Source organism: Elaeis guineensis, chromosome 10, assembly GCF_000442705.2.
Source record: "Elaeis guineensis isolate ETL-2024a chromosome 10, EG11, whole genome shotgun sequence".
Taxonomy (NCBI): Eukaryota; Viridiplantae; Streptophyta; class Magnoliopsida; order Arecales; family Arecaceae; genus Elaeis; species Elaeis guineensis.
This window is the reverse complement of record NC_026002.2, coordinates 34618278-34638439: the sequence shown is the minus strand read 5'-3', so window position 1 is coordinate 34638439 and position 20162 is coordinate 34618278. Positions and strand designations below refer to the sequence as shown.

Here is a 20162-nt window from a genome sequence, read left to right as displayed (position 1 = left end):
ATCCTTTTATACGCTATGTGGTTGTCACAATCTAAATTTAGTACTTTGTGTCATAGTTAGTTCTTGTACTAAAGCTATATCATTTTTTAGAGTGGTACAATATATAAATTCACTATTTTTTTCTTCTACTAAATGATGAAAATTTTATAAGATAATATTTTTGGTCTAACTCTTAAATCATTATCACAAACATGTTGAAAAAGTCATATTGAAAGTGTTAAAACAATAAGATTCCAAGCTCCGTAAATAAGAGATGCTTTATTGAAATTAGCAGAAGTTAGTAAAGATCCTAAAACTAAAAATGAAGCTAATTGCTTAGCAATATATGAGCTTGAAAATTTTGAATTTTTATTGGGCATGACTATTTGGTATGATATATTATTTGCTGTTAACTCAAAAAAAATTTATAATCAAAAGATATGCATATTGATGTTGCTATAGAACAATTAAAAGATTTTCTTTCTTTTTTTGAAAAATATAGAGAGATGGATTTGCATCCGCTATGATTTTTTCTAAAAAAATTACATCTAAAATAAAAATAAAATCTAAATTTTATGATAAGCGTATCATTTATAGAAAAAAATAATTTAATAAAAATATTGACAATGAAACAATAAACTCTCTTGAAGAATCATTTAGAATTGATTATTTCTTATATATAGTAGATCGAATAATTTTTTCACTCCAAAATAGATTTGAACAATTTAAGATATATGAAAATATTTTTGGTTTTCTATTTAGTGATAAAAAATTGAAATCATTAGGCAATGATAGTTTGAAAAAATATTATCTTAATCTTGAATGTTCCTTAAAATATAATAACTATTACGATATTGATGGTTTAGATTTATTTTCAGAGCTAAAAATTTTAAAAAAAATTATACAAATGAAAGATAACAGTTCAATGGACATACTCAATCATATAGGACGACTCGACTCTTTTTCAAATGCATATATTACTTTTAGAATAATATTAACAATTCGAGTAAGTGTTGCTTCGGCAGAAAGAAGTTTTTCAAAATTAAAATTAATAAAATCTTACTTAAGACCAATAATGTCTCAAAAAAAATTAAATGGATTGGCTATATTATCAATTGAAAAAATAAATATTAAAAGAATTTGATTATAAAAATTTAATTAAAAATTTTACATCTCAAAAAGCTAAAAAAATAAAATTTTAATAAAAAAATTATATAAATTTTAATAAAAAAATTATATTTTAATATTTAACTTTAGGTCTCTAAATATGTTGAGCCACTCCTAACCAGTATAACCATCATCGTTGATTTTCATTGAAAACTATTTGAGATCATGTACATTCAAGTGCATTTTAACTCTTATATAATATGTATGTATACTTATATATAAATATACATATTGATATGTATATACATGCATACATAATTTGTTTGGAAGTTCTTTTGAAAGAAGTTTGGTTCCATTGGGAAAAGAGGAGAGGTAGGCAGGGCATATGGCAGTTAACGAGCAAGACCGTGTGGAACCAAAAAAGGAATATTCCTTGATTTCAAAACTGCCACTGCCGCGTGTTTATCTCATACCATACAAAAGGCCAATAATATCTGTCAGGAGGAATTCAGGGTCATCGGATTTTTTTTATTTTTTTAAAACAAAATCTCTTGGATTTTGATCCCATCGCCTATTTAATGCCCAGCCTTTAAAAAGGGAAGTTAATAAAAATGCGCCGTTGCCGGGGATCGAACCCGGGTCACCCGCGTGACAGGCGGGAATACTCACCACTATACTACAACGACCGCGTTATTGAGCTGGCAACAATTTTTTATAACTAATTTTGCGGAAGAATCTTCGCTACTTTTCATCGCCGATGCGGTTATAAACGACCCACGTATCCCAAATCCGGGGCCTTATCCAAATCTATAACTTTAAACTCCAATCGGGTTAATTATGAAAATTATTTTGGCCCGGACAATTCCAGAAGTTCAGGTTTTGATACTTGATTCATTAAAACTAGCTTCTACTTGGAACCTTACATGGAAGAACTTCAAAGACCCAAAACCAGAAGCCACTTTTCCAGCGAACTCAGTGCAAGATATGCTATTAAACACAATTCTCCCGTTCTTTTTCAACTAGAATAAGAATCGGGAGCTCACGATTGAAAAAAAATATTTGGCCAGCATGACACGGACATAGCTGCTCTGAGGTGAAATTGATTAAAAAATAAAATAAAATAAAATGGAGTACTGATACAAATCTAGTATTGATATAATCAGAAAGATCAAAAAGTAAAATATTGAAAAACAGCCCCATCTCAAGATCCACCTAAAGTGCTCTGCAATGAATGATGCATCCAATCCATTGTTGTATTCATCTTTCAGAAAATATGCCCGATGTCAAGGGCAATGCTGCCAATCAGCGGTCTTCTAATGTCCCACAATAAAAGATGAGTGCCATCCCCCAGCATACAACCATAGATCCATCCAATCACTGTAGCAAAATCATCCTCGATGATGTGCAAATGCAATCCTAGTCCAATAGCTTGCAACTCCACATTTGGTATCATGAACTCATAAAGATGGATCCCACCTGCCACTACCGATCTGGAGTTAGGCTCATGAATGACGAATCCAACACCCTTACTACCATCACGAATATTGTCATCGAAGTTTATCTTGAGATAGATCAAACCAACTATGAATAACAAAAAACTTCAATTGTAGGGAAGACCCATCATCCACCACCGATATGTTCCTTCCTTTGCTGGGAATATTTGCTTACGGCAATGAGAATATATAAAATGACGGTCCTCAGGACTCGAATTTGGACCCTTTTAACCTAAGCTTTCTATCATTGCACCAAGCAATAACACAGCATGTTTGAAGGATAAAGGGGATTTGAAACTCCAGGCAGCCAGTTCTTGCATCAAAAGGAACTGCTGCAAATCCTTCAGAACACAAGAAGTTTGAATGAAGATTCTCAAGAACTTGAGATAAATATGGCATATTAGAGGTAGCTTGCATATTGCAACCAAAGTGACTGTTTTTGCATCTGTCTAAAGCAATCAAAGGCAAGTGCAATAAAGATCCCACAACCAAATAAAAAAAAAAATCTACTTATTTAGGAGGGGTTAACTCCAGAGACAGACAAAGGTCTTGGGGAAAAGACGCATTTAGAGCATTAATGAATACAACCACAAACAAAAAGGTTAAGACTTGTTGGTGGCAATCATTGATACTGATCCGCTGTTTGTTATGGTCATTACTGGTTCTGCAAATTCTTACTAGAGAGGGGAACAAGCACTTTGGAAGATACAAAGCATCCAAATCCAAACCTATGATTTGTTGCATCAATGGGGCTCTCCCATCACAGAGGTCTAGTATGAGAGGAAATGAGAATAGGAAAGAATCACTTAAACTAACCTCATTATAAAAACAGGTTAAAATGCTGAGAAGTGCATTTTACACTGATTGTTAGACTTCCACAAGGGATAGCAAAGGCCAACAAGAGCATCTAGCAGAGTCAATCACTTTTGAAAGGAACATAATGCAAAATCATTTAAAAAACAAGACCTAATTCATTTTTTTAAAAAAATCTATGTTCATCTGGAAAATGAAAAAGGACCGAAGCACTCAGAATGTTATATACAGAAAGTAGAGTTCCTACTTTACGATTATTGAAAAGAACATAATTCAATAACTAGTGGAAAGGCACTCGGCAAACCATAATTTGGACTCCACTTAAATATGCTCCATCTAGTCTTGGCATGCACTATATTGATGATTAAATGTCAGTCTTTCAATATACCCAACAGTGTAACGAGTCAAAAGTGCCTGGACAAAAAGCACAAATAAGCGTTACTAGCAGAGGCAAGAACGAAGACCAGATTGTGTTGTTTCAAAAGCAAGAGGAGTGATAATAAATAGTACAGACAAAAAGACCTGCTTCAGTAACTCGTTCAGGAACAATCATTACAAGCACAAGACAAGAAACACTAAATACAAAGATGCCTGAAGGGACACAGGGATATTATTAGTTCTTTTTTTTTTTTTTTTTAACCTTTTCACATGTATAAACATAATAGCTTACCCTCTCATGACGAACGCACTAGACATCCAAAAGCAAAATAAGGTAAACAAAGTATATTTATGCACCAAATTTCGTGGAATTAAAGCAATAAGAAGCAAATGCTGCAGCAGAAAGCATAGCCACCAGTTACACTGAAGACTGCAAGGACCTTGAAATGTTTCATGACCTTATAAAAAAGGTTTCATATGAAAACGTCAATTCCATGTCACAGTGAAAATAGTAGAATCTTGCTGCAACAGAACATGAAACTGCAGAAGTGAACCATGTTCATTGATAGGAGGATCATCAAAGAACTAGCTGAAGATAGATTTCAATAATCAAAGGGCCATCCAGTGTAATGCATCTGATTAATATCTTCATGAACAGCAGCAGAACTGCTTCCTCCTGATTCATTTTGGTGAGAATTTGAACTAGAGTTTGAGGAGCGAAATGGCCACAGAAAGGATAATGGATTTCGCCTCCCTTGACTTTCTCCACCATTTTCCCTACTTGTGGAATAATTGTTATTCTCACTGTCTCTGGCACTAGAACTTGAATTTTGATTGCTCAAACGGCTGCGGGTGTTACTACCAGAGCCCTGTGATGGCAACTCATGGCGACAAACTGGGCAGGAATTGTGCTGGACCAACCATGGAATGATGCAATCTGAGTGGTAAAAATGCTTACATGGCATTTCCCGTGCTTCAGATCCCAACTCAAACCTGTCTTTACAAACTGGACAGTGTGAATCACCACGAAGATGCCTCTGGTTTATCTTCACAGTGGGCAAGGCATCAATTGCTGACTGTGAAGCAGGTGGTGGACCACGCCGATCATTTCGAGTAAGCTGCTCAATCAGCTCATCAAGACCTGAACCAAAAAAGTAATTCCCCACATTGGCACGCCTCAGCCCAAGCGCTGGGGCTCCATTAAAGAGGACCTCCATACCTCCATTCTCAGACATACGGACAGGAAGCTGGCCACGGAAGATCAGCCAGGGACCTGGGCCGAATCCCATCCCATTGTCTGTGATCATACCAGGCCTACCACGAACATCATTGTCACGGTTCCTTAACGCCATCCGTTGCCTCATCAAGGCAGACAAGACCTCCATAATTCCAAATCGACGATCATGATCTTCATCATTTTCCAGTCCAAAGAGATCAAAAGGGCCGAGGGCACCACCATCTATCTCATTCAGCTCTTGTATAAAGCCTCCATCACAGTAAGGGCAGATCATGTCCTGTCCATGAGGCCGGACCGCTTGCCTGCAAGCATAACACCAATGTGTGTTTCCACTTGACATTTTCCACACTCTCTTTGTCAGCTATCTCAGCCTGCAAAGCCCCCAAAACAAAGTTCTCCAATCAAATCACAAATTCAAGTCTGGAGTCCTGCTCCTTCGAAACAAAAATTCTGCAGCAACAAGGTAACTCTTAAGAGTCTCACAGACAAGTAACTAGAAGGCAGAAGTCCGCATCAGACCATCAATTAACATTTGCAGCATGAAAAGGAAAATGCCCAAAATCAATTATGCAGTATTACTTTTTTAAGCTGATCGCAAGCATCAGACAGTCTGTGATGGCACATCTTAGATACTGACGGGATTATGTCAAAAATGTGGACTCACATTGACACAGTTTTAAATAAGATCATGACACTGGCATGATAAAAAAATAAAACCACCCAAAACTTCCATCCATTTCCATAGCATACTCAACCTTATTATGAAACCAATTACAAGGATTTTGAGAGAAAGGAATAGGCAATTTTGAGACAAAAGATTAGAAGGTGGAAGACTGCAGAACATGTATTTGGATCACTAGTGGCATATGGTATTTGCATGAGAATGAGAAGCTAGAATGGTCATCTCCCTTCCTTTAGTCCCAATCTAATTAAATTTCATCTTAGAAAGAAAAAAGAAAATAACTTGAAAGTATAATCTGATATGGCATGAAATCAACCCTCTCATCATGAATGGACATGTGGCAAGAAAGGATTTGAATTCAAAATTTGAATTCTAGGCGGGATCCAAACAAGGAGATTACAGCAAATTAAATCCAAATAAAGAAGGAGATTATGGGAATCATTTCCGCCTCCAAATCATGACAAATCCATGCTTCTTCACCTATATAAACAAGGCCAAGGAGATCCTAGGGAGAGGGGCTAAAAAAAGGGAGAAACTCCCATAGCTCAAGATCTCATGATGAGAGGCTCTCAGGCCCTCATTCATCATTTTACTCCTTTTTCGCAAGTTGGCAGGTCCATGAGATGTCAAGACCGAAGCGAGCCAACCTCGGCTAGAAGACTAGCTAGAGGAAGGGCTCAAGCTCATTCATGGGAAGGAGCAAACATATGGCAAGGCACCATGCAAAGAAATTTCTTTGTGCCACTCCAATGTTACTACTTCAAGGCCGACCATCTCCATATAAGACAGATGCTGACCGGATCCAACCATCTTCAAATCGGCCAGCCGCTGATTAGATCCAACCATCTCCCGATCAGCCAAATGTCTATCAGATCTGACCATCTTCCAATCGGCCATACGTCGACCAAATGTCGACCAGATTTGACCATCTATAGATTGGCTAGATGCTGATCAAATTCGACCATCTCTAGATCAGCCACATGCTAAACAGAACATGATAATATTTATACTACTCTAACTCTCTTATATTTATTGTTGTTCTACCAAAATCCGATTTGACTTAGGCATCAGACGGTCCGATCGAAGCCAATCCAATGAGCTTTTCTCTTCTTTCTTGTGTGTGCAGATCTACAACCCTCCAAGAAAGATCAATGCTCCATCTTCCACCATCATGAGTTGAGCGGATCGATCAACGCTCTCCAGGCTATCCTAGTTAAGCCGGATTTTGGCAGCAACATAATCCATCCACCAACTCCCTTAAAAATGCAAATATAATCTTTCACTGGCTTACAAGTGCAATACAACACGCCCAAGCATTCAAACTATAACCAGATGCCCTCCTATGTTTTGAGATTTAGTATATTTGCAAACCTAGTAACTATTAACACTTAGCATAGCTTAAGTTGAGTGAAGTAACAGGCACCGCTGACATCATTTTTGAGTTTTTCCCGATGGTGAAGCACGATATCATCCAGACTCAAAACGTCGATGCCTGTAACGACGAGAAACCATCTTTTGTATCCAGAAATGAAATCGAAACATTTATGTTTAATACTGTTCCTCCTATTCAATAAAAAACCATTCTTTTATACTGCTGATACAAAAACTAACAAAAAGAGAAAAGACGAAGGAAATAAAGCAGCGAATGGAGAATCCATATATTTCGAGAAATATAAATAGATTATCCAACTAATTTACAAAGATGCCTCCAGATTTTAGCATCTAAGGAATCACGAATCCACAATTGATAAAGAACACCCTAAATCGACATATGCTGTCCCACCAACTCACCCAAAAGGACTCAGATAAATCCATCAGAAATGTGAAATAAGAGCATCGAGACATACAAGAACTTACGAAAAACGCATCAAGAACATACAAAATTTGCTCGATAAATCGAGAAATTGACCAAGACTACACTAAGAAAGCACTCATCCAGTGCAAAATTCTCAAAGATCATACAAAAAGAAGGCTTTTTACCTCCAAAAAGGCCAGCTTCCGCCGGGAACCGTGGAGGATTGGGCAAGAGAAGGACAGCCCCAAACCCTATCAAAGGGCTAGGGTTGGCATTGGGAGGTCATTAGGGACAGAAATTGGAGGAGGCAATAATAATGGGGGTGGTGGTGAGGATGGCGATTGGGATGGAGGCTTCCAGAGGGACCAACAAGTTGTCGGTCCCCAGCGCACACTTGTGGGCTTACCGTGCTGACACAACGAGACCCGGTTTGGCTTCCTCTGGGGGTACCGTGTAAGGTTGATGAATTGATGGACCGTCTGATCTAGTGGAATATCCTGAGTTTTTTTTTAAAAAAAAGAAATAATTTTTGCTGATGATTGTATCATGCCGATACAGACTAATGCAAATGGCCGATACGGTATCAGTCGAGATTTTCTAACCGGTTTTTGAAATTTTATATGAATTTATATTTTAGATTTTGTTACGATAACATAGCTAATATTGGATTTCAAGACCTCGTTTCCAATTATGCCATTAAAATCTCAAAAAATGCGGGATCTTTCTCGTTTTATCCCAATGGTCTTTCTTGATCGAGATAGACTGAGATCCTGATCACCTTACTCTCAGCCATCTTCCAAGATGGTTGAAATTAATGGTTTTAAAATCCTTATAGTATAATCTAGGCCATGATTTGAAATAACAATATATTTGATGATGTTAAAAAGACCAAATTTATTATATATCTATATTTATAGTGCTCTTAAAAATAAATAGCCTATATATATATATATATATATTTTGTATAACTTTTGGAGATTAAATAATTGATAAATGTTGAAAAATAAACTGTCATGAATAAATATCACTAACCTCAGCTGCATGAGAGCAGAAACAATGTCTCCATGATCAGCTATTTTAGTGATGATGCCACCATTGCAGATGAACTTGAAGAAAGACTGGCTAGTAATGCACATTTTTGGAATGCTGAACATTGTGTGGGAACTAAATCAGATGTACATCATGTTCACCTAACAACTGAGTCTGCCTTGGGGCCAAGACCTAGTTTTGAACAACTAAAATAATCAGAGCCCAATAAGGATGAAGGAGTAACGTTAGACACTATGGAGGATTGATCCTAAAACCATGTTTTGAAAAAGTAAATCGAAAAGTGATTTTGGGTTGAAAATTGGCTAATGCAAGACGGCTCAGTATACCAGTTTCAATGAAATGTTTGCTGACATGATTTATTTCACTTATGTGAAGGGAAAAAATATGGATTAAGGCATCAAGCATACGCAAGGATGGGTTGTTGAGAACTAAAGAGAGCCCGAACAATAGACTTCAATAGCTTTTCTTGCTGTGAAGGCAGTGAGTCCGATGAGCATACAGCTAGGAAGGTTAGGTGTGATCCGAGATACAAAGATGAGTTGGAGAATGGTTGTGGTGGCTAAGCTCGTATAGAGAGTTTGGAGCTAATGATTCGATGGAAATTTTTTTTTTTTATATATACAGATCATTGATCAAAATAGGCTGATTGGCGTCTTCTTCGTCTCCAGATCATCCGATCGAATTTTGGGCATCAACATTTTTTTCTCTTTTTTTTTCAAGAAGAAGGCAAAAATTATGAAATAATCCACATCTTAAGATCATCAGACCGGCTTTAAGGCATCAACAGTTTTTTTTTTTTCATTTGAAAAGAATTCAAAATTAAAAATCTCAAATGAACTATGCAAGAATATAATATTATATAATTCAAATGTGAAAAAGTTGATGATTATTTTTTCTAAGCTAAGCTGCTCTAATTTAGATTGTTGGATTTAATCTACATCGAAAGCTTATGTGTTCGATAAGGATCCTCTGGTGCCAAAGTTTGATATTTGAGTCGACATAGAGCAGTATCATGCAGAAAGAAAACAAAGGATCCACTCCTTTGTTGGGGTTCAACAGTAGGAAACTATATGTATGCTATCTTATTTAATATGAATGTACTTGTCGGCTTAAATGATATTCAATGCTCCAATGACACATTGAAGGGATAATTAAAATAATATTTAATTTTATTTATTTATTTTATTATATTTATTTTATATATATTTTAAAAATAATTTAAAAAATTATATTTTATGTATAAAATATCGAGAACAGTGAAAATCTGATGACCTTGGATTCACAGAGCTCCTTCCTAAATTTATTGTTTTTTATTATTTTTATTTTTAATCATCTTTAGTTTTTTCCGTCATTTTTTTTTTTATTCTCTCCTGTTATATCGGGTCCATAAATCATCTTTGTCGAAAAAAATATATAAATATATAAAATTTTAAATAACGTATATAGATGAATCCATCATATTTTTAAATTAATTGATAATATATTTATACTTTTTAAACTCTTGCGTATAAGACCCTGAGCCATCGTCTCACCTTTGCCGTTGGGCTGTTCCAAGCCTCTCACCCGATTGAGATTCCTGAACGGAAGCAAGCACCGGCGGAAAACATTAGAAAAATCAACAAAAAAAAAAAAAAAAGGAAAGAAGGAAAAAATTAAAAGGTATTTTTTTTTTGGCTTCTTTTTCTTTTCATTTCTTTCTCTTTTTCGGAGATCTGTGGGAAGGAGAGCACTTGAGGGAGATCGGAAGTGTTTCTTAGGTTCTGGTTCGGGTTTTGTCTTACGCATGTGGGATTGTGCGAGTTGTGGCGATGTGAGCCGGTCCCTTGAAGTTTTGAGAGATATTTTGGAGGATTTGGAGATTTCCATCGAAAGGATTCTTCTTTGGCTACAAAAATTTCAATTTATAGAGTTCAACAGAGGGAGAGAAAGAAAGGTGGATCGAGGCATAAAGTCCGACCAAACGTTTGTGACCCCTTTCCTCCTTCTCCTCTGTGATTTCCCATCTCCCTTCCAAGCGCTTGGCTTGAAGGCGCTCGCAACCTAAACCAAACAAAAGAGAGGACTAGAGGGAACTAAGAAACCCTAAACAGTTTGGAAGACTGGCTGTAATTTTAGATTCTGCTGAGGGAATTTAGGTCCGTTTCTTTAAATTTATATCTTAGTTTTTGTATATTTACATCTTAGTCTCGAGGAATTTTGGAATTATCAAGCTATTTCTATGAAATACGATTTCTCTTTTTCTTATTTCTTAGATTCTTCAGCTTCCGTCATGTTATAGAAATCAATTGCCCATAATTCCGTCTGGGTTTCAACAATTTTTGATGAAAATCGCGTTGATCATTTGTTGTTCTTCACGTTATTTATTTTAATATATAATTTCATTGCGGCATCGCAGGGCCTTGGGAGCAGGAGTGGATTTGATGTTTGTTTAGGATTAATCAGCAATGGATAAGAGGAAGGCTTTGTTTCGAACGAAATTGAGAGAGTCTGCACAGAAACGGGATAAGCGCATTGATTCCCCACTTGTGAGGTATTTAAGATCATTCAGTACCGTCACGGCAAAATCTACATTCTTGGCCTTTGCCATGTGAATATCATTGCAACTGTAGGACGCTCTTGAATATGCACTGAAGAAGTTAACTTTGCCCCTTTCATTAATATATAAATGTAAAGGCAAGATCCTTGGACCGTTGTTCGCTTTGTTGCCAAGCCCTGTAATTTTGCCTAAGAGGTGGATGGAATTCCTTATATTAATCTCCGCTTCATTTCTGCTTTGTCTACAATCTACATTTTTTTAATTATGGGGTCTCAGAGGGGTTGTTTATGGGGATGCATGTGCTTCAACTATTCAATGAATAAGTAGGATTTCCAAGTTTTTTATGACACGAACTTCTTTTTCACAAAGTTGCCTTAGCCAATGGAGGATATATGTAGGTTGGGAGCTGATTATAAATAGTCATTACTGTTTGTGTGTAGTTTCACATCATGTTTTCCACTATTAACTCAAATCTGACTATTTGTAGTTCAAAAGTTAGGGCTTGAATTGTAAATTTGAAAATTAGCATGGATATGGCCAAAGATCAACCTTAAAACCAATTGCAATTTCATATCAAACACCTATTAAACCTTCTTTAAGCTTAGATTTTGAATAATACTTTTTGCCACACTCTCATACTCAACAAAAATTGGTTCTGTTGCATGTGTTTATGGAACAACTACCAAATGAAAAAGTGCTTCTTTTTGAAAATGCTTCTTCTTATTATTATCATTTTTGTCTGAGCAATAACAATGAAATCATGTTCTTTCTGTGTTATACTTATAATTTTCATTCTTTGTATGAGTTTATACTTCTTCTATGCTTCTTTCTCTCACTAACAAATTCTTTTCAAAACTTTCATAAGATTATATGTCTTAGTGAATTTTGCCATTCTTGTAATGGTTCATCAAATATTAACAAGATCTGCGAGATCTTGCTTAATCTGTACAAGATACAAGCATTAACATCATATAAACTTTTAAATGTTTTCATTTCCCTAGAACTTATCTCAATCCAAACCCTATATGCTGTCAAACCTATTTGAAATTTGCAAAATTTGTGGTTAATTTTGTGAATATGCTTCCTAGTTCCTACAGTTCTAGTGCCCATGAGCAAGTTCACCAAGGTGAGAAAAAAATAATTAAGGAATAACCTCAAAAAGTGTGGTTCTCATATAATTCATTTTTGGTTGAAATCAGTGAAACTAACTGACTGGTCCTAAAATGGCCGAACTAGCTGAATCAAGATTGGACACAGACTCACTGAAATCAGTCTGTTTCATTCAAATCATTTAGGTTTTCAGTGAGAACCTTTTGGACTTGTAGTTTTTCTGATGAAAGAGACAGATGGCTTGTTGAACTACCACATATGCCTTGATTGACATAGCAGTTAAGCTGACATTTGGCAAACATGCTCCGATGCCATTCTTGCTGTGGAATTATAACTTGTTTTGGAATGTTAAATGTGGATATATTACAGTCAGCTTAGGTTAAGACTTTTCTTTGTGTAGGTATAACGAATATGATCAACCAGTTTGCAGAGTCTGTAATGTTATTCTGAAATCTGAGTCACTTTGGCCTGCACACCAAGCTTCCAGAAAGCATCATGAGGTAAGATTTTAGCTGCTTTATGTTTCTCAAATTTTTGCATTTGCTGGTCCTCTGCTTGGTATATCGTATAATTCATCAACTTTCTCTCTTTCTATATCATATAATTCATCAACTTTCTCTCTTTCTTTCTTTTTATACAGAGAGGACTTGATTTATTTAGTTGATTTAAACTTTTGTTCCATTGGACACCAACTTTGTTATTAACATACTGATATAAACTATGCTTCAACAATAAAATATTATAATAATACAAGGATTGCTTTCCTCAGTTATGACCTGGCAAATATGTGACCGTCTCTTTTGTCATTGTTATATGTTCCTCTGATGTGCTTTTAGAGGTTCTCTATGGTGATACCTTGGATAGATCTTTTATTTTTTTTGGGGGTGAATGTTTTCTTTTTTCTGTGGTTATTTGTTTCATATAGTGTTTTAAGATGGATGTGTATAAAAGTGCATTGAAATTTTGGTTGGTTTAATCTAGTAGTTGAGTTACTGTAGCATACCCATTTGGAAAATAATATTCCTGTTAATTTTTCAAATGGAAGTGCAAAAAGTGCCAAATTTAGCAATTGGAGTGAGGATCAGTTGGAAAAAATAAAAGGATATTCTGAATGGTATTTTGTTGACTTGTAATGGGATGGATAAGTAGGCTGAATGGATGAACCATATTACAACTGGATGTAACATCACGTCGGTGTTGCCTGTTGCTGCCTTTTACAATTCTTCCTAAAGTTACTTTCTAACAGTTCGCTGGTGATGTATCTGTGTGTGTGTGTTTTTTGCAATAATATGAATAATGCCATAAATTTATGATTATGATAGTTTCTTTTATTATCTCACATCTTCATTATTCTCTGTGTTTCTATTTTACTTTTCCTTATTTATGAGCTCACATTTTATCTGCTGAATGCATGTGTTCACATTTGTACCGAGAAGCAGGTCTGTTATATTTGTTATATATTCTGGTGATGTATATGGCAGTGTCTTCTTCAAACAGGCTATTGAGAATGTAAAAGCTAGTGCTGCTGGATTGACTCGTGGCAATAATGTAAATACTGAACCTCCAGCAGAGGTGCAGAAGCCAAGGTCATCTTCCACACTGCCTACAGATTTTTTTGATAAGCAAGAAGAAAAAAGGCAAAAGACCGGTAAGATAAGTACTTAGGCTAAGTTTTTTGAAAAGTGCATTATTGTTGGGTTTCAAATTATAAGAACCTATAAGGTGGAATGAATTTGCTCATCCACAAATGCTCAACTTCTTCATCCGATGTCATTTATGCTCTCATTTTGTCAAAATGGTTGGAAGAGCACCAGGAATCTGGTTTGTCATGCTATTTAGTAAATGAGAGATTGAAGCTGCATTTCTCTTAAAGTGACATTATAGAAATTGCTGACAAATAAACCAATAATTTAGCAAGTTCCATTGGAATAGTAGCAACTTAGGCTAGGTTTTTTAATCTGATAAGAAATCTAGCTGGTGTACTGACAACCTCTTTGACTTCTTATCTTCACTTGTGTAATATTTTATATCTCATGGGGCTTTCCATTCTTGTGACATAGTCCTCTAAATCTTTGTTGTTGATTGAAATCTTGTGCCTAGCTAGATTCTAGACCACATGCACCCAATCCATGATTTAGCAAGGGGCAGTGACCTATATATTTACCTGAATAAGGATTTAGACATAAACCTCATTCCTTTATCCATGATCGTGAAAGCCTTTCTTCCCCCAAAAGAGATGTGGTATGCTTGTATATTGGTTATATTATTGAAATCTTACCTTTTTGAACCCTTTGACAATCTATGCCTATGTGACTTCCCATTCTTCTCAAGTAGTTTCTTGACCAACCATAACCAGAACCATCTAGCTTCATCCCAACCATCTAGGGATGGTTTGTTGAATGCTTGTTCACAAGAAGTTTTATTTAAGGCCACTGTTATATTATTTCAAGCTTTTCAATATGTTTTTATCATAACCTCCACCCATGTTGCCTTATGTCTTCCCCACTTTTTCTTGCATCTTTTAGCACAAATTAAAGTACCTTTTCTTACTGGAGCCCCCTCCAGTGTGTATAATTCATGCCCATCCCCTGTCATTTGAATCTTCATTGCTTTGTCCTTGATTTGTGCATCTCATACATCTTGAATAGTTCTCTTAACTCTTCTTTTGTTACTTGTCAGCTGTCATAATTCTGGAGCTTGGGATATTATCAGTCACTGGCTCGAGGATCCTCAAAATGAAGGAAATGTATTGTTGGGCTTGAAGGGAGGAAAAGGGAGAAGAGGGAGGGGGGGGGGGTGAGAGATGCTTTAATTGTTGGGAAAGAAAAGATATATCTAAAGTAAAGCGAATTTTAGTGTTTTCATGGTTGTATTTCAACAATGGTTATATTTTGACAATGTTTATATTTTGATGATGCTTAGCTATTTCACACAGCAGCAACAGAGTGCCTAGACTAATATTTAGTTCAGCTTTACTATATATTACTAAGTTAATATTGCCATTTTCATGTATTTCTTTATTGCTGCAACTTGCAACGCTTCTGATCCTAATGACCACTTTGACGTGCTTATCCAGTCTATTTACACTATTTAAACTCTTCCAACCAATATTTTACCAGCCAACTGATTAACATACTGATGTCCAGATACGTTTACTGGAGCAAAGATCCAATCTGCCAGCTCATCAGTTGGATCCGATATCTCTGATCATCAACAAGGAAAGAAAGAAGTTTCTTCTCCTGTGCGCCAATCATTGAAGGTGCCAGAATCTGTGATGAAGACTGATGAGCAGGTTGATTCAGGGACGAAGGAAAGAAGTGAAATTAAAGAATCTGCCAAGTTAGGTCAGCCCTCAAAAAGGTTGGATGACACTAGTGTCAAGAAACCCAAGGGAGCTCTTCCTGGAAACTTTTTTGATCAAAAGGAAAGAAGTGAAAATCAGTCCTCCAGACAACAAAACCAAGCTCCAAGAAATACAGATAGTTTAGAAGTCAAGCAGCTAAAGCGAGCTCCTCCTGATGACTTCTTTGATAGAAAGGAAGAAAGTGATAGTGTTCAGTCCAACCAGCTCAGTCAACCATCAAAACAGCAGGACAATCTGGAAGCCAAGCAGGTTAAAGGAGCATTACCTGAAGGCTTCTTTGATAACAAGGATGCTGATCTCCGTGCACGTGGAATTGAACCTGTAAAGGTTGATATCAAGTAAGATCCTTTATCACCATATCTATAATCACAACTTCTCATGATTTTATGCTTTCTATTGCTTGATGGACTATGAAACTGATTTTCTTTCTTGGTTTGACTTTGTAGCAATGCTAGTTGTTTTAATAACTGGGAAACTGTATTTTGACTGTTGTGTGAAGTGGTGGTTGCAGAACCTTGTCCAACATGTCTTGAAGCATTTGAGAAGCTAAACGTATTCTATTGTTAGGAACCCATGAAAAAAATGAATTCACACAAATCTCTCAGCGTTCCTATAAACAGTCCTACTGTATCCAAATCTCTTTTATGGAACGATTTATGCAACCAATCATGAACTAGATTGGAAATATATGTCTCATGAATCATTTCTTCAAGTAAATTTTCGTGGCAAACTCATCAGGTACATGATTTTTCTTTGGAAATTCTGGTGGTTTCTGGAACCTGGAGGCTACAGGTGTTCCTGTTCATTTGAACTAGTGGACTCATTGCATTAGAGTTCTTAGAATAATCAACATATATTGTAGTCTTACGTCGTCGAACTGTCTGGACATTGTAGTTCTCAGATTAGTGAAAAGTTATCTGCTCTTGAAAAACAAAAAGAATCTTCCTTGGGTCTTTATCCATAAAAAGGTTTGCAACTTTTAATGAAGGTCTTTCTTGCTAATAAATAGTAACAAATATTTTTGGAGTGTATATAATCCTGAGTTCAACTTTTTATGCCTAACTTGTTTTTATCTTTGTTAAATCGACATATGTGAGCTCTGACCTTATGCTCTTGCTTGACGTTGAGATTGCTAGGTTAATTATGTTGAATATAGATATTGTCCAATGTATTTATATAATAGAAAAATTGTATTGCATCCTTGGGAGCCTATTTTTCAAGGGTTGCCATATTTAAAATTATGTTCTTATGCAAGGATTGAAGTGTCACGTGCTGGTGGCATGCTGGCCTAGCATGGGCATGGTGCGTGCCTTGTTGTGCCGTGCTTGTCATGCACTGTACAACAGCATGTTGATAATTGGCAAGCAACCAGTGCTCTGCCATTGCCACATACCAGCAAAGCAGTTGGCATGTTATCCTCCTGTACCATGCTGACTATCACTTAAATCCATGCTCCTATGTCTGATTGTGAAGCACACTTTTTTCTAGGATTTGTGTTAACAATTTCCATGTCTTTTGTTTGCCAATTTCAAATGATGTCCATAGCTTCTTTCCTGAGTAGGAGGTGTTTACTTGTATCATGAGCAGTGCGAGTGATTATTCACATTTCTATATGAATAGAGGTTCGTTTTGAGAGGGATGAAAAATCTGTATGACACAATTTAACTAGTTTTGCATTGATAAGATGATATATTGATGGAGTTTTCAGGAGTTAATGGACCTAATGTGCTAGGACTAAAACTGTTTAATAGAATTTATGTTCATCAGAATTTATAATTTCTGGAATCCTCTCTTTCTTGTTATGCTTGGACCTTTTTTCCTCGTGTCACAGGCACCATGAATGTGCATGCTCTTGGTTTTGCTTAGGATGGTTAAATTCTAAATCTGACGTTGGATGGCTGTGGCAAACAAGAAATCCTTTGCTTAAGCAGAATCTCGAGAAGTTAAAATAGCCATAAACACATGTCATGCAAGAATACTGAATACATTCAGAATTGCATTCTAAGGATTGGAGATTTTTGCAGTCTTCCTAACCTATCAGATACCTCCAACAATGTATGTAACTGAGGTGGACTGATCATCATAGAGCATGTTAGTTGAACGGCTGTTCGGCATATGTAGATGGAGCAGAATAAGAAATTTATTGAAGGCAGAACTTATGCCCATATAGTTGTACCATTACAGTTATTGAGATGAAATTTCCTTTTTTAACTTTATTAGGAAGGTGCTGAAACCTACCAATCATCAACCATTAAGAGGAACCTGACGATAGATGTAGATAGCTGCTTGTTAGGTTAATTAAAACCTTGTGATGGAGAAAAGATAAAGAAAAAGGGAAAGGGGATGATCCATCCCAGAGGAATTGCATTGGCAAAGTTTTTAAGTATTACAGCTTAGCCAGTAGGATGGACGATAGCAGATGTGAAAGAAAGCAAAGGTTATTACATCAATTGATGGCTGTTTCAAGGTGATGAACCTTGGAAAGCCTTTGTTGGCATGCCAGGGTGCAAGATCTGTACTGTCTAATAGGAGAATGACATTGAAGTATGTATGCTGATGACCCATCGATGACTAGTAGTGTGGCTCTTCCAAAGAAGAGTGGGGATTGATTCTTTTTGTTCCATAGTTTTTTCTATTAATGATTAATAGTAATTGATACCTTGTACTCGGGAAACTAAAAAGCTTTAAACTGCAACCCAAAATATGTGACTACAATAAGGTAGTTCTTGAAAATGAGCAAAGCTTCTCTGCATTATTCCACCTGACACTGGTAACCACTGACCCTTTGGTTTTGCTGTTTGTTGTGATAGCACTTCAACCTTAGTAATGGTAACATGGAAAATAAACTGTCTTTTGTTTGACACCCCCGGCCATAGTGCAAAGTAAGGAATCCTTGATGAATATCGCTGCTAGAACTCCGTATATGATTGAGGAACACGTGGGACACAGGCAATGAAAAATGTTACAGAAGCTAGCGATTTGATGGCTTTTCTTGATCTAAATTCATATCAAAACCTTGGCTGTTAGTGGTGGAAATGGACTTCTGGAACATTAATAGATGGAATGTTTTAAAGGTTTAGATATCAGAACCCTCCTGTCAAATGGAAGATATATATCAAACAATGTCGACTGCCAGTTAGTTGGAGGATGGCTTCACTGATGATCGGACAGGGATGTTTACATGGCATGATAATTGCACTGTTGTTTTCTTCTTTCTAGTGTTCTTTTTAGGTCTTTATGAATGTTTCTTGATAGCATCAAAGAACCCTAAAGGCATAAGCTGAAACTTGTTGCTGGCATCCTGAATTTGCTGAGTTTTCTAGACTATGATACCTGATTCTGAAATAGTTATCTAGAATAGATAGAACTGTTGTCTTGGCCATTTCACTCTATGGATTCTTGGTTACAGTGTGTGTTGGTGATGCTTGTTTGTATAAATTCGTCATGCCATATCTTCTGAAGTTCCTTGTTTTCCATCTGCTTTCTGTTTTTCTTCTTTTTTTTAAGATATTTTTCAATTTTACAAGCCTTGCTGCATCAGTTGGTTCACCAGTTGGCAATGCCGTTAGCGAAGTTTTCTTCCTGTTTATATCCTGCTTGAGGCAATTTTGGTTAAACTTCATGCAGTGATGCATACAAAGAATTTGAGAAGGAAATCCAGGATGACTTGCAGGAAGTGGATGACCGCCTGGAAGAAGAAGAGGTTCGAATTTCGCCATTTGGAACTTTGTGACAATGAAAAAGTCCTCATTTAGTGAAACTAAAGAATACAAGAACTGATATAATGATGTACTCAATTAAAAAAATTACACCATTGCAGATTGATGCTGCTGAGGAGAGAGAGGGGATTACGTCTCTTGAGCAACAGTGAGTTCTCAGGCTCAAAAGTGCAGCTCAATTATCCAAGATGTTTGAACTAGTTTCACTTTTCCTCACTTTTTGCCGTTGTCTTTTTGGTTTTTATCATTAAATAAAACAGGGAATACAGGGAGAAGGTGAATATGGTAAAGCAGAAGCTCTTGGAAGTAAAGGCTGCACGTCTTGCCAGAGGGCAAAATCGTCCTGCATTCATGGGCAAAGAGTCAAGTGATGAGTCCTCCAGTGATGATGATGACGGTGATGATGATGATGAGAATTTTGCTGTCGACTGGAGAGCACAGCATCTGTAACAACTTTCAGCTATTATCTTTTTGTATTAAGAAAAAAATGTTTAAATTCATTCGGGAGCTGGGTGTGAAGCAGTTCTAGGAATTCATGTTTAACCATCTTTCTAGACAACGACTGCTCATGAACTGTGTAGATGTGCGCCCATGCTCTTCTCACTAAATTGTCTTTCTGCCTTACTCATGAGCGAAGCTGCTTAGAATTTTGACTTCAAATCTCTTCATTGATCTTCTTGTCTGTTTTTGGGGAGATTCCTTTTTTCTATCTGGTTCTCAAGTTACTGTGGGTATCCACGACAGTATTGTCGAGTTACTGTGGTTCTCCACTATAATGAATTCGCTGTTCTTGTCGATGGAGGTTGTGCAGACAGTTGTAGCCTCAATTACTATCTTTATTTGGTACTGATGCTAGAATCCCTCGAAATAACCAATGTTCGGATGCATTGCATTGTACA

The 20162-nt window shown here is 36.4% G+C and overlaps 2 protein-coding genes and 1 non-coding gene across 6 annotated transcripts; 1 reads left to right on the top strand and 2 right to left on the bottom strand.

The window, feature by feature from the left end:
• Positions 1-1700: 1700 nt before the first annotated feature.
• On the bottom strand, positions 1701-1772 carry TRNAD-GUC (transfer RNA aspartic acid (anticodon GUC)). The gene has a single exon. It is a non-coding gene; the product is annotated as a tRNA-Asp (tRNA).
• Positions 1773-3886: 2114 nt separating this feature from the next.
• Positions 3887-7911, bottom strand: LOC105052448 (probable E3 ubiquitin-protein ligase RHC1A). Of its 2 annotated transcripts, none has more exons than XM_010933254.4 (2): positions 7670-7911; positions 3887-5378 (listed from the first exon to the last, which is right to left on the bottom strand). In XM_010933254.4, the coding sequence occupies exon 2, from the start codon at positions 5345-5347 to the stop codon at positions 4373-4375; it is 975 nt and encodes a 324-aa protein (XP_010931556.1). In that variant the 5' UTR covers positions 5348-5378; positions 7670-7911; the 3' UTR covers positions 3887-4372. The 2 variants fall into 2 exon arrangements, with proteins under 2 accessions (XP_010931556.1, XP_010931555.1); XM_010933253.4 differs by having other exon boundaries at positions 3887-5457; positions 7670-7904.
• Positions 7912-10035: 2124 nt separating this feature from the next.
• On the top strand, positions 10036-19923 carry LOC105052449 (uncharacterized). 3 transcript variants are annotated; one of them, XM_010933256.4, is made up of 8 exons: positions 10036-10193; positions 10930-11064; positions 12581-12680; positions 13678-13828; positions 15327-15882; positions 19172-19247; positions 19365-19411; positions 19524-19923. In XM_010933256.4, exons 2-8 carry the CDS (start codon positions 10979-10981, stop codon positions 19711-19713), a joined length of 1206 nt encoding a protein of 401 aa, XP_010931558.1. In that variant the 5' UTR covers positions 10036-10193; positions 10930-10978; the 3' UTR covers positions 19714-19923. The 3 variants fall into 3 exon arrangements, with proteins under 3 accessions (XP_010931558.1, XP_010931557.1, XP_010931559.1); XM_010933255.4 differs by lacking the exon at positions 10036-10193 and adding an exon at positions 10242-10669; XM_010933257.3 differs by lacking the exon at positions 10036-10193 and having other exon boundaries at positions 11048-11064; positions 13662-13828.
• Positions 19924-20162: the final 239 nt, after the last annotated feature.